The sequence below is a fragment of the Barbatula barbatula genome, assembly GCF_947034865.1.
Source record: "Barbatula barbatula genome assembly, chromosome: 7".
NCBI classification, from domain to species: Eukaryota; Metazoa; Chordata; class Actinopteri; order Cypriniformes; family Nemacheilidae; genus Barbatula; species Barbatula barbatula.
Genome location: NC_136770.1, coordinates 9,850,997 through 9,863,438, shown reverse-complemented (window position 1 = coordinate 9,863,438; position 12,442 = coordinate 9,850,997). Strand labels below are relative to the sequence as shown.

General features: G+C 39.4%; 1 protein-coding gene across 2 annotated transcripts in view; it reads left to right on the top strand.

Moving 5' to 3' along the window:
* The window catches only part of tbc1d23 (TBC1 domain family, member 23), a 146,958-nt gene that overhangs the window by 40,064 nt on the left and 94,452 nt on the right, over positions 1-12,442 (top strand). For both annotated transcript variants that reach the window (XM_079460924.1, XM_079460923.1), the window contains 4 exons: positions 4,151-4,274; positions 10,236-10,360; positions 10,456-10,499; positions 10,647-10,750. In XM_079460924.1, the coding sequence (XP_079317050.1) occupies positions 4,151-4,274; positions 10,236-10,360; positions 10,456-10,499; positions 10,647-10,750 (397 nt within the window). The remainder of the gene's footprint in view (positions 1-4,150; positions 4,275-10,235; positions 10,361-10,455; positions 10,500-10,646; positions 10,751-12,442) is intronic.

The following is a 12,442-nucleotide window of genomic DNA, read 5'->3' as shown; positions in this document are numbered from 1 at the left end:
CCTGTCATCTTTAGGAAGGGAGGGGGTTGCTGTCCTCTGCTCACCACATGATCACTGGGGTCCCTCGTGGATCGGTGCTTGGACTGCTCCTTTTTTTTATCTACATAACATCCTTAGGACCCATCATACAGGCACACAGCTTCTCGTATCACTGTTATGCTGATTACACGCAGATCTACAACTCGTTTCACCCAGACGATACCATTGTAGCAGCTCGCATAACAACCTGCCTAGATGACATCTCAGCTTGGATGAAAGAACATCACCTCCAGCTGAACCCAGCTAAAACAGAACTACTAGTGTTTCCTGCACACCCCACGGTGTAACAAAATCTCACCATCCAATTTGGCAATTCCACAATCATCCCTCCGAAGCTGCCAGGAACCTCAGAGTCATATTTGATGAACGGCTGTCTTTCGATGATCACAATGCAAAGACAACGCGATCCTGTTGATATGCCTTATTCAACATTCGAAAGGTTAGACCCTATCTCACGGAGCATGCGGCACAACTCCTTGTCCAGGCCCTGGTAATCTCAAGGTTGGACTACTGCAATGCTCTCCTTGCTGGTCTTCCTGCAAAGTCTATCAAACCGCAGCAGCACACCTCGTCTTCCAACAGTCCAAAAGCGCTCATGTGACACCCCTTTTCAACTCTCTCCACTGGCTACCGGATGAAGCCCGTATCAGATTCAAGTCACTGATGCTTGCCTACAGGACTATCACTGGATCTGCACCGGCATACTTTCACACCCTACTACACTCCTACACCCAATCAAGAACCCTGCGTTCAGCAAATCAGTGGCACCTTGTAATGCCTTCTCATAAGGGCATTAAATCACTTTCCCGATTATTCTCCTTCACAACTCCTTCCTGGTGTAACATTCTTCCTAACGCGGTCCGGTCAACCACATCTCTCACAACATTAAAAAAACTACTTTAAACCCATCTCTTTTGTGAATACTTGTGTGGCGAGTTGGCCCGTTCCCAATCAGCGGATGGATACAGAGGGAATCAACGCCTTCACCTGCCGATCATCAGCACCTGCGGCCAATTCCCAGAGAATATAAAAAACGGAGAGAGACGAGAGACAGGGAGTTACATCTCCAGAAGCTCTATGATGTTGACCCTGTTTCTCTCTCTTTTCTGTTTAAAAAGTCCAGCATCTGATGACCGGCAGAACCACCAAGCCTCTAAAAAGAAGACACCATTATCACCGCCACAGAGCACCGCCGTAGGCATACCTCCTACCACGGCAGCTCAATAGTTCTGGGAATAGAAATTCCAAGACTGTCCCCATCCTAATCATTGTGGACTACACCACCCGGGATGTCCTGATGGAACAGGGAACTCTGCCGCCTCCTTAAGGTGAAGCAGCTCCGGACGTCGGTATACCACCCTCAAACCAACGGCCTAGTAGAACGTTTCAACCAGACACTGAAGAGGATGCTCCGCCGGGTGGTGGCAGAGGACAGGTGCGACGCCTCCGACACCGGCCTGGAGGCAGTCCTTTCCCAGACAAAGGACGGAGAAGAACACCTGGTGGTGTTCATTAGTCGGAAGCTGACCCCAGCCGAGTACCGCTATGCCACCGTGGAGAAAGAGGCCCTGGCCATTAAGTGGGCAGTTCTGGAGCTGAGATATTACCTCCTAGGAAGGAGCTTCTCCCGAGGGGGAGGATGAGGGGGCGGAAGTGCAGAGAGCGGCCAGCGCCTGCTAGAGGCCAGAGTCTGCGTCCGTCTGCCCAAGGGGGAGGACCAGGGGGTGGAGAACCCGCTACTGTCTCCCTACCAGAGGGGCCACCGCCGGGGGCGCGAGGTCTGGCAATCAGGGCCACCGCATGGCACTGCGAAGGAGAGTACCCCGGCTGGTTGAGGACCGAGTGGCAGCATGTCGGGGAACTGGACTATTTTTTTCCCCTCTCTCATTCCGGTCGCTCGGAGTGCTCCCGTCTCTGTTCTCTCGTCTCGTCAGTACATACCCCCAGGGGATAGTCCGCCGAGGCTGGGCAACCCCCATCCCCGAGGGAAGGGGGGGAGCAAGCACAGTCTCGTGGTACCCCGGCCTGTGAGGGGCGATGGGGTATGTAGCGAGGTAGGCGGGACGAGAGCCGGGATGCGAGGTCTCGTATCACGGAGGAGATTGTGGAGCATATAAAAGGACGAACGACCGGACCGTCAGTGAGAGAGGACCTGGCCTGGATTTTATGTTGTGGTTTGTGTGTGTTTATTTACGTTTGATTTTATTTATTAATTAAAAGTTAGTTTATGTTCGCCGGTTCCTGTCTCCTTCCTTCCCTCTATTGAATCTTCTTACAAAAATATACACCATAGCGAGAATAGATCAACAAGATGATCCATAGCAATACAGCATAACTCGCAACAGTACTAATGATGTATAAATTGTGAATTTATGAAAAATTATGTGTAGATGTTGTTTTATTTATAAATGCCTTTTATAAATTCATAAAAAGTGCCACCTGCAATTACGCTTATGCAGGAGAGTACGCATTCATGCGTGTATAATGTGGAATGATATGGTTCCATTGTCCAACTCCTCTGTCCACAATGTCTCCATCTCCTCTGTGGCAAATCCTAAGAACTTGAGTCCTCTCGAACTGTCTCAAACAAATGGGATAATTCTTAGCTTTAAGAAATTTGATAACATGCTTTTATACTTAAGTTTGGAATTCTCAGCACTTAAGAAACTAAAATGGCACTTTGAGAAGCTTTATAATTACGGGCCCTGATTCACTTTTATAGGAAAACACACAGGTGTATCTATTACACAATGACTAGAGGCAATGCCTCAGATGTATTCATCCATGGCCTTCTGTTCCGGGATGGAGAGGGAATAAATGTGACCTTAGGGTAACCGGCCCAGGTAGCAGCTCAATGGTCAGTGAGGGGGAAGTTGAATACATCCTGGAACGCCCTGTACTCAGGAGGGATCTGGATGGAGACAGGGATGTCTGGGCTGGGACCGCAGAGGCCTTCTCTGCGCACTTCAGGTTGCTGTGAACGCATTCTCCTCAGTAGGGCTGTAGTCAACCAAAGAAATGCTTAGTCGACCAAAGTCCTGTCCTGCGCAGCGATCAGTCGACTAAAAAAAAAAAAAAAAAAAAGACGCGATGTTTTGCATTTTGATTGAACATTTATTAAACAATCGTCATAGAACATTTATAAAACAACAACGAAAAGACATCAATAATACATACAACTATAATAATAATACAATTCTTTGAAAATTAAGTGATTTTTTTTAAATAGCCGAAATTAAAGTATTTAAAGTTGGGGATGAAACATAGTCTAAAAAAAATAGGCAACTGGTCGACCAATGAGAATGTCAGTCGACCAAGACGGCATCGACCGATTAGTCGACTAAACGACTAAAGTTGACAGCCCTACTCCTCAGCGTGCAATTTATCTGTTTTCCACTCTATGGCAGGGTTGTGTTGCTTGAGCCATGGTTGTTTCCGGATCAGATGTAATTCCGTGAGAAGTGGGTGAGCTATGAACTTTTCAGCAGCACTGGAATCAATTAGGAATTTGGCTTAAACAGACATTGAATACATGACTATAACATTTCTAACATAGTCAAATCAGAGATGGCAGCAGAGCGTTGAATCGTTCTTACCATTGGTCGGGTTGGACGATTGACGCATTCCGCTATAAATAATTGTATATCCATAAACGTAAATGACTAAATGTAAATTAAATGGTGTTTGGTTGGATGCAACTACATGGTTGTGAAATTTTGCTGCTTTGAACTATATTTTTTATGTAATGACTTGCTTTTTATTAAAATAAAATTTAAACCGTGACCAAAAGAAGTTTGACAATGTTGTTCTCAATGCAGGGAGTGTTTCTTTTTTTGGTCGCTGTTTTAAAATATCAGCAGCTGTTATCAGAAATCACTAATGAGACCTTTAATATTTTGTAAACCTCCTCTAATACAAATGGTAATAAACTGGCAAAAATAACCATGATTTAACTATAGAAAGATTAAGTTGCCTTGTTTTATGTTTAATTATTTATTTCATTATTATATGTAATTTGTTTCTAAAATTTGCAATGTGTAATCCATACAATGTCTAAAGTATAATTTATTCAAAGTCAGTTTACATGATTATGTGTCATTTCTCTCTGCAGAGACTGTGTTGTGAAGGGGCGGCCATTTCATCTGTTTAGACTCCTGCTTCAATACCATGAGCCTGAGCTATGCTCATTCCTGGATACAAAAAAGATCACTCCTGATTCTTATGCCATCCATTGGGTTAGTCTTTCTCTTTTAAAATGTTACAACATTAGACATACCATATATAGACTTATAGACATATATACCAGTTGTACAACAATATAAAACATCCCATTTAAAAACAATCTAGACATATAGTGGCTTGTCAACCAAAATGCCTATTGCCACAAAGTCACAAGGGGAAAGTTCCTTACAAATTCACCACCAGGTGGCACAAAAGACGTTGGCACGGTTGCTCAGTAAGGCTGCAATGGTTGCATATTTGTATGTAAATTAAGATTAATAATCATCATAATAAGAATTATAATACTAAAACAAAAGATAGGGGATGGGTAAACCTGATAATATTGCTTTATAACATTTATATAACTATTTATCATATAAAGTCTTCAGATTGCAGATCGCATTCTATCCAAACTGTTTGAAATGCACAAGTACTCAGATTCAAATGTTTAGAAATCAAATCCTCCCTAAACTCTTCACATTTTAGGTTGTATCTTTATTTGACAGTTGAGAGACAGAACAGCTTTCATACGAGATAGTAGTTTCTGCACAGACAGCGGACACACCCCAGCATTTTTAGAGCTGACAATTCCTATCAAGATTTATTCAACTTATTTTAATTTGGTGATTTTTATCATTCACATTTGGCTGGGTGGTTAAAACTCATTTTACTATGGTGTTTACAAACACTGAACACGATTAAAACGCAAAGTTAATTTTGACTTTAATGAAAAACATATTGGCTCATGCAAAAACAAACTCCTCCATATTGATTTGGCATAATCAAACTTTAAAAAAAACTGGGTTCTATGAGGATATTTTATGACGGGAAGAACACTAGATTGGTTTGGTGTCTTGTGGACATCTTGTTGGACATACATGGCATTATGGATTATATCAAATTCAAACTAATTAAAAAAACAAAACCTGAAATTAAGAAGATGTGATTATTTCATATAAAATTTTTTTTATTAAGTTGACCTTTACTTAATTGAGTGGACAAATAAAGCTGAGTCTCTTACTAATACTGATATTACAGTTGCCAGTCTTAAGAGTTTGTGTGATTTGGCTTGTCTTGGTTTTATTTTTTTATTTCGAGGAATTGGAAAAGCTTCCATCTATTCGATAGGAAATCTTGAGTAAGTTTTTACAGTGGAGTACATATTTTTCATACCCAATGTAAATATGATCAAAGAAGGCTGTACAAATAAATCTGTACTTTTAAGATTTTGCATATTCTATTTTAAAACAGCATAAAAATCTAACCTTTCATTATAGAATAAGATTTTTAAATAGGGGATCTAATTTTTAAAATTAATGTTTTCTTTAAATACACATTGCTCATAATTAATCATACCCTTTAATTCAGTACTATTTGTTTCCTTCTTTTTGCCGAGATAAAAGTGCACGGCACAGGTGCACTCAGGAAGTGCCCGAATCCAGAATTGCTAGTTTAGCGACAGGAAACGGTTGGCGTACCTTAGTGCATGGTTTAAACAGGTGGTCACTATTCTCTTAATGAGTAAAGGGTGTTTTTTGGGCGTTACATGCAATAAACCAATTAGTGTGTCATCTTCCATTCCCTGTAAGAGCCAGTTGAGCTCGCGCCATGTTGGATTTGCTAATTCAGAAGAGCAGACACTTCTCCAGAAAAGAAATGTGTCTGCTCGTGCGAGAGGTTAAAGCGGGCATGCAGACAATCTACAGGACAAGCTGGATTTTTATCTCAGTCCACAATAATAATCTTTTACATTGTAATTCATTTTTATAAATAATTGGCATTATTATGTGCTCTTGCGCGTCCCTCTGTGTTTAATAAGCAGAATGTATGAGCACTGTGTACCCACCCGCCTATAGGCGCAAATATGAGATCTGTGTCGGGCTTAAACTAGCAAATACACGTGTGCCTTGCACTGTAATGCGCCGGGTGTACGATAGGGCCCCAAGTCTTCACCAATAATGCCTAATGAGTTTAGAGAACACCTTACAAGAGATCATAGACAATTCCTACGTGCATAATTACTCAATACCCTTCAGATTTCCAGCTCCATGTTAGTGCTTCTCCTTTTCAGTTCTCCCCACTCATTTTCTACAGGTCAGGTCAGGGAACTGGGATGACCATGGCAGAAGCTTTGTCTTGTGCTCAATGGCCCATTTTGTTTTTATTTTGATGTTTGTATTTCGATCATTAACCTGTTGGAAGATCCAAACTTGGCCTATTACATGACTGCTAGTAGGGACAGTAAGGTTTTATAGTCTGATTTTATATCGGTTTTGTATTTGCTAGAATCCATGATGCCATCTATCTGATCAAGATATCCAGGATCTCCAGCAGACAATTAGGCCCAAAACATTTAATATACAGTACAGCGATGTATATAATTTTATTATATACTTTTTAATCCCTGTAATGGATTTGGTTCATACAGGGATAAAACGTACCCCATGTGTAAAATTATATACATTACTGCTGTATATTTAATGTTTTGGGCCTGATTATCTGCTGGATATCATGTAAATCTTGTTCAGCTAGATGACATCATAGATGCTAGCAAATACAAACAATTAAAAATCTAAACCTGACTGCCCCTAAAGTTTTGCAGAAATGCAGACACATGACCGTTTGTGGTATGCTGATCTTCAAATGCATTGACACGGTATATAAAAACCATTATCAATCAAAAAAGATTTGAATAACTTTTTGTTAGGGATGTTTCTAAAACTCATAAACAAAATGATGTTCAAATCATGAAACTTGAGTTAGAAAATGTTGTATTTTAATATTTTTAATAAGATTCAATATGACGATGACTATGATGTGACAATTGTGGTATCTACAGAACATCACTGAGACATGGGGGTTGGTTCATTTCACTTGTGGCTTGGAGCATCATTAATTGCCGTCTGCCAAGCCATTCCCATAACTCTTCTTTAACTATCCTGCAGGTTTATGCTTGCAAAGCAAAGCATCACTATTACAATAGTGCCGGCTTATTATTATTGTTCGGGACAAAACTTCGGCACGTAACTTGTCTCGCACAGTTTCTCGTAGGCCCATAAACTAGGGCTCAAATCGAGCGGCTTAAGGTGAGGTGTGCTATGACTTTTATAAGCCATCCTGTATACGGTTTTCATAGGACAGGTGAAAAATTGGGCTTTGTAAAAACATACCTCATAATGCGTGTAAGTTTTACCCCTAGGCATAAGAGCCACCCGAAATTGCCCCATCGGCATAGTTTTTTTAATTAGAAATAAATCTGTAGTAGATGTGGCTCCCCTTTGATTTTCCGGTTAAAGTCACAGAATTATGAGATTTATAGCGTCAAAGTTTTTTATCAATCGTTATTGAAACAACTGTTGGACCACCAGTAAGTTAAAACAGACTATAATATTGAATTGCGCAAGCAACCAGTTCAGTGCAAAGGAAGAAACCTCCGACTTTAAGCTGGGTTCTTCTTTCTGTGCGGATATGTTTCGAGTCATAAGCTAAAGTTTAGAAAATGGAAAGTCATATCAAAGTAACCTAATAATAGTTTCATTGGAAGCGAGGAATGCATACATAAAACGGAAAATTAGAGAATAATATAACACTACATACATAGTTAACAATTACTGAAATTATGAATATCAATATTTTATTATTTAAAATTCAAGGCATCAAAGACAGATTGACATGATAGCAGAATGAGCTGTAAATGCGTTGAATGCATCTTGAGCAGAACAAAACTATGAGAATGTCTCGGCTCCTTCATCGACTGCAAGTGGCTAATCTTACCGATTGGTTTGCAGAGCGCTGCATGAGGTCGAACATGCCTATAGAGACAAGGGGGTGGTCTCATTGTACTCGGGCAACTGATCAGTGTGTCCGTTTCATGATGAAGCAATTAAGCCATGCCCTAGCAACTATTTACAGCAACCTAGCAACTGATCCCATAGACCAGGGGTCGGCAACCCGCGGCTCTAGAGCCGCATGCGGCTCTTAAGCGCCGCCCTAGTGGCTCCCTAGAGCTTTTTCAAAAATATGAAAATTTAAATATAATTTCTGTAGGAGGAAAAACATGACAAACATTCTTAAAGTTTTTCAACGTTGTAAAAATGTGTATAATATTTAATTTCAACATTTCTGTCAACGAAGATTTACGTCATATACTGCGACACGCGTTTCTGTCAGATCGGCGGCGGCGCGCGTGATGCCAGACCGGTGGCTGACAGACACACAAACAAACCGGCGGGTGTGTCATGGATCCCAAGGGGAAAAATAGAAAGATAGTTGAGGAGAACAGATGATTCAACAGTTCTTGGACCAAATCATTTGCTTTCATTGCCAATGTGGAAAATTAGAGGAGCGCAAAGATAAATTTAAGAAGTGGATTGCATCCCCAAACTCCACTACTGCTGCTAGTTTTGTTGCAACCCGGGAGATAATAAAGCGTGGGAAAACGTTCAGTTCACAGATGATACTGATTTTTGTCAGTATATAGTTTGGGGGAAGAGGATTGTATTGTATTATTGAGGATTGAAGAGGACTGCATTTTATATCCATGGGGATGTCTGAAATTACAGGATGCATATGCACGTTGCACATTTTGTTGTTTTTCCGAATCCTAAAGTAAAAATGACATCAAAAATCTGATTTCTTTATTGTATTTCTTTAATTTCATCAATGCAACGAAACATAATACATTAAAATTATAATGGAAGTTAAACCTAAAGCACCATCGTACAGCATAGTAGTCACGTGGTGCGTCATTCTCTCCAGGATGCGATGCAGGGGAAAATAAACATTTAATCATGAATGCTCATTATGTATTTGTAGCCTACTTATCATTTTGATACTAGGGGGGTAATAAAGCTAATATAGACACTTACAGCATGTGTTGCCTTCATTATAAGGCTTATATAAGGCTTTTAATTTTTTGCGGCTCCAGACAGCTGTTTTTTTTTTTTTTTGTCCAATATGGCTCTTTCAACATTTTGGGTTGCCGACCCCTGCCATAGACTGTTCTGCAAATATATCGATCTGGGCCTTTATAATGAGTGTCATAGAGAAGGGTGGGCTCATTTAACTCGGGCAACCAATCAGTTTCCCAGGTTCTTTATGATGCTATGACGCCATGCCTGTTGCAGCCAAACAGATAACCTAAACAACCGTTTAGGAAGACCTATATTTCTGGATCAGAACATTGTAGAGACATGGGAGTGGGCACGTTTCACTCATGGCTCAAAGCATCATCAATTGGCATCTGCCAAGCTACGTCCATTGTGATCAATGGCAACAGAGCAGGTAAACAAACTTTAACCAAGGAAGTAGGTATTGGGTCAAGTTGACATGTCAATTATTTAGATTTACTTATCTCAGTGGTAGTATGTAGTGTAAAGGTAGAAAGCACAGAGTTTAATTGACTTGATTCAGGGCATGGGGTACTAACTAATTGTTGATGAATATTTCTAGCCTTTGACTCAAAAAAGGTCATACCTTGATTGCATAGGTTATTGGAATAGCCATCAGGTGGCAAAGGATCCAGGGGTCTCAAAATATTGTTTACAACTGAGAAAGGAGACCGGGACTTCCCATTGTCAGCTACAATAATGTTTGAGTAATAGTAAGATTTTTATGTTGCTTTGTAAAGAAATACATGGCTATGTACCTAAACTTAAGCCCAAAGTATGTTTTAATGCCCTTGGTCGGCGCATATGTCTTTAAAGTCTGGCGAATTTAAACAATGTGTCTCCGCAGTTTATCCACTTTTTGCTGGAGAAGCTCAAGCACACAGTACCGGAGGGCGGCATAATGGTTTGGGAATATTATATTAAACGTACATGCAATATGCATGCATGTGACACCAGTCAAAGTTTGTGTTCAGTCACGTAAAATACTGTTGTTGTGTACATGAACGGCCAAAACGCATAAAATGTTTTCAGTTGAAAATGCTTTTGTGTAAACGGCCTCACTCCTTGTGTTCTTTCCTCCTGTAGCTGGGGAGTCTGTTTTCTAGCCACTGTCTCCCTGAGGTCACACAAGCATTATGGGATGTTTACTTCCAACAAGCTGACCCCTTTCTCATCTTCTTCCTCATGCTCATCATCCTCGTCAATGCCAAGTACGTTATGTTTGACTACATATATGATTAATGAACTTATAGTACTTTTCTATATTGTAATAATTCAACTTCGGTGTTTGCTTTCTTGTGTGCAGAGACAACATTCTTGCCCAGGAGGAAAGTAAAGAGGAGATAATGAGTAAATTCATTTAGGCATTTTTTCAGTAAAATATTGTTTAGTATTTTTAAATGAACACTAACATAAGTACTTGAGTAAAAAAAGTTGCACATATCTGTTATTTTCTGTGTATAGCTATAAATGTATAGCTGTATATTTTTGTTACAGAAATACTGGAACAGTCACCATCATTATTAGAAGCAGATGATGTTGAAGACTTGTTTTCATTAGCACAGTATTACAATAACAAAACGCCACTTTCTCTCAGAAAGGTAAGAATTAGACAGAACTGTTCTGTCAAATATAAGTTTAAAGCTACCCAACAATGTGATGCGTTACTGAAATATTCACTCGCATCTGTGCATTTTTTAAATTGCGGCATTGCAATATTTTGCACCTAAATCTGGCCCATGATCTTATAAATTATGAAGACAATGTTGATACCTAAACAAAGTATGTGGGGAGCTAATTAACATGTGCATGTGAAAATAGATCCTTAGTCATTTACTAAATATGGAATGAGCATGACTTGTCATAAATGATAAAAAATTTAACACTATTGTTGAGTGGCTTTTTTCACCAGGAAGTGATTTTTATACTGCATTACTATTTTTATGCTAATTTCACATTTTCCATAAAACTTTGTGCAAGAAAACATGACAGTAACGGTTAAAAAGTTGTAGGGAATACATGTAAATAGCAAATATACTGTAACTGTACTTGACAAGTAAGTATACCAATTTTATTTCACTATATGTTCCAAGTTTGAAGACTGTAGTTAAAACTACAGTCAAAACGGGGTGCAACAGTCTAACAGAAAGACAAATATACTTATATGATTTACACGTTTTATAAGATGATGTAGAAGTAACGTTTCGTATCTCCTTACTTCTGCTTCCTGAGTGGACTCCTGCATTCTTTTGTAGCATTAGCCGTTGATCGGTTCTGGGACCCGTGCTGTTCTCCATATACATGCTGCCCCTCGGAAACATTATTAAAAAACATGGAATTAGCTTCCATTGCTATGCAGATGATATTCAGCTATATATCTCATCAAGACCAGATGATTCCTCCTAGCTTTCCAAATTGGAGTGCATTGAAGATATAAAACATCGGATGACCTGTTATTTCCTTTTAAATTCTAATAAATCAGAAATATTACTTATCAGACCAAAGACACGCAAACCGAATATTTCTGATTATAAAATGCAAGTTGAAGGATGTACTGTTACTCCAACAAATACAGTAAAACATCTAGGCGTTATATTAGACAGCAACCTGTCATTTCAAAATCACATCTCAAATGTCACAAAAACAGCCTTTTTCCACCTAAGAAATGTTGCCAAGTTACGAAATATTCTGTGTGTTGCTGACGCGAAGAAGCTTATTCATGCATTTATGACCTCAAGACTTGACTACTGTAATGCGCTACTTAGTGGTGTGTACTGCATCATCAATAAACAAACTACAGTTAGTTCAGAATGCAGCTGCCAGAGTTCTAACCAGGTCCAGAAAATACCATCACATAACCCCAATTTTATCAACCCTTCACTGGCTACCCATTAAGTATCGTATTGATTTTAAAGTTCTTTTAATCACTTATAAAGCCTTAAAGGGTTTAGCCCCTACCTACCTAACAGAGCTTCTATCACACTATCAACCCATCACGCTCTCTAAGATCTCAAAACTCAAGACTTTTGATAATACCTAGAATAACCTTTTAAGCGAGGCTCGTGTTTATAATAATAATCTTTGGGAACAGACTCATTTAAAGTAATGTAATCATCTGGCTTTAGCCATGTTTCTGTCAGACAGAGCATTTCTATTTTATGATCTGTTATCATATCGTTAACAAAAAGTGGTTTATTAGAGAGAGATCTAATATTGTATCCAATACAATCTGAGTCGTAAAAGTTGATTATCTGTATTATGTTCATGTTTAGTTAGTTTAACGTTAATTAAAT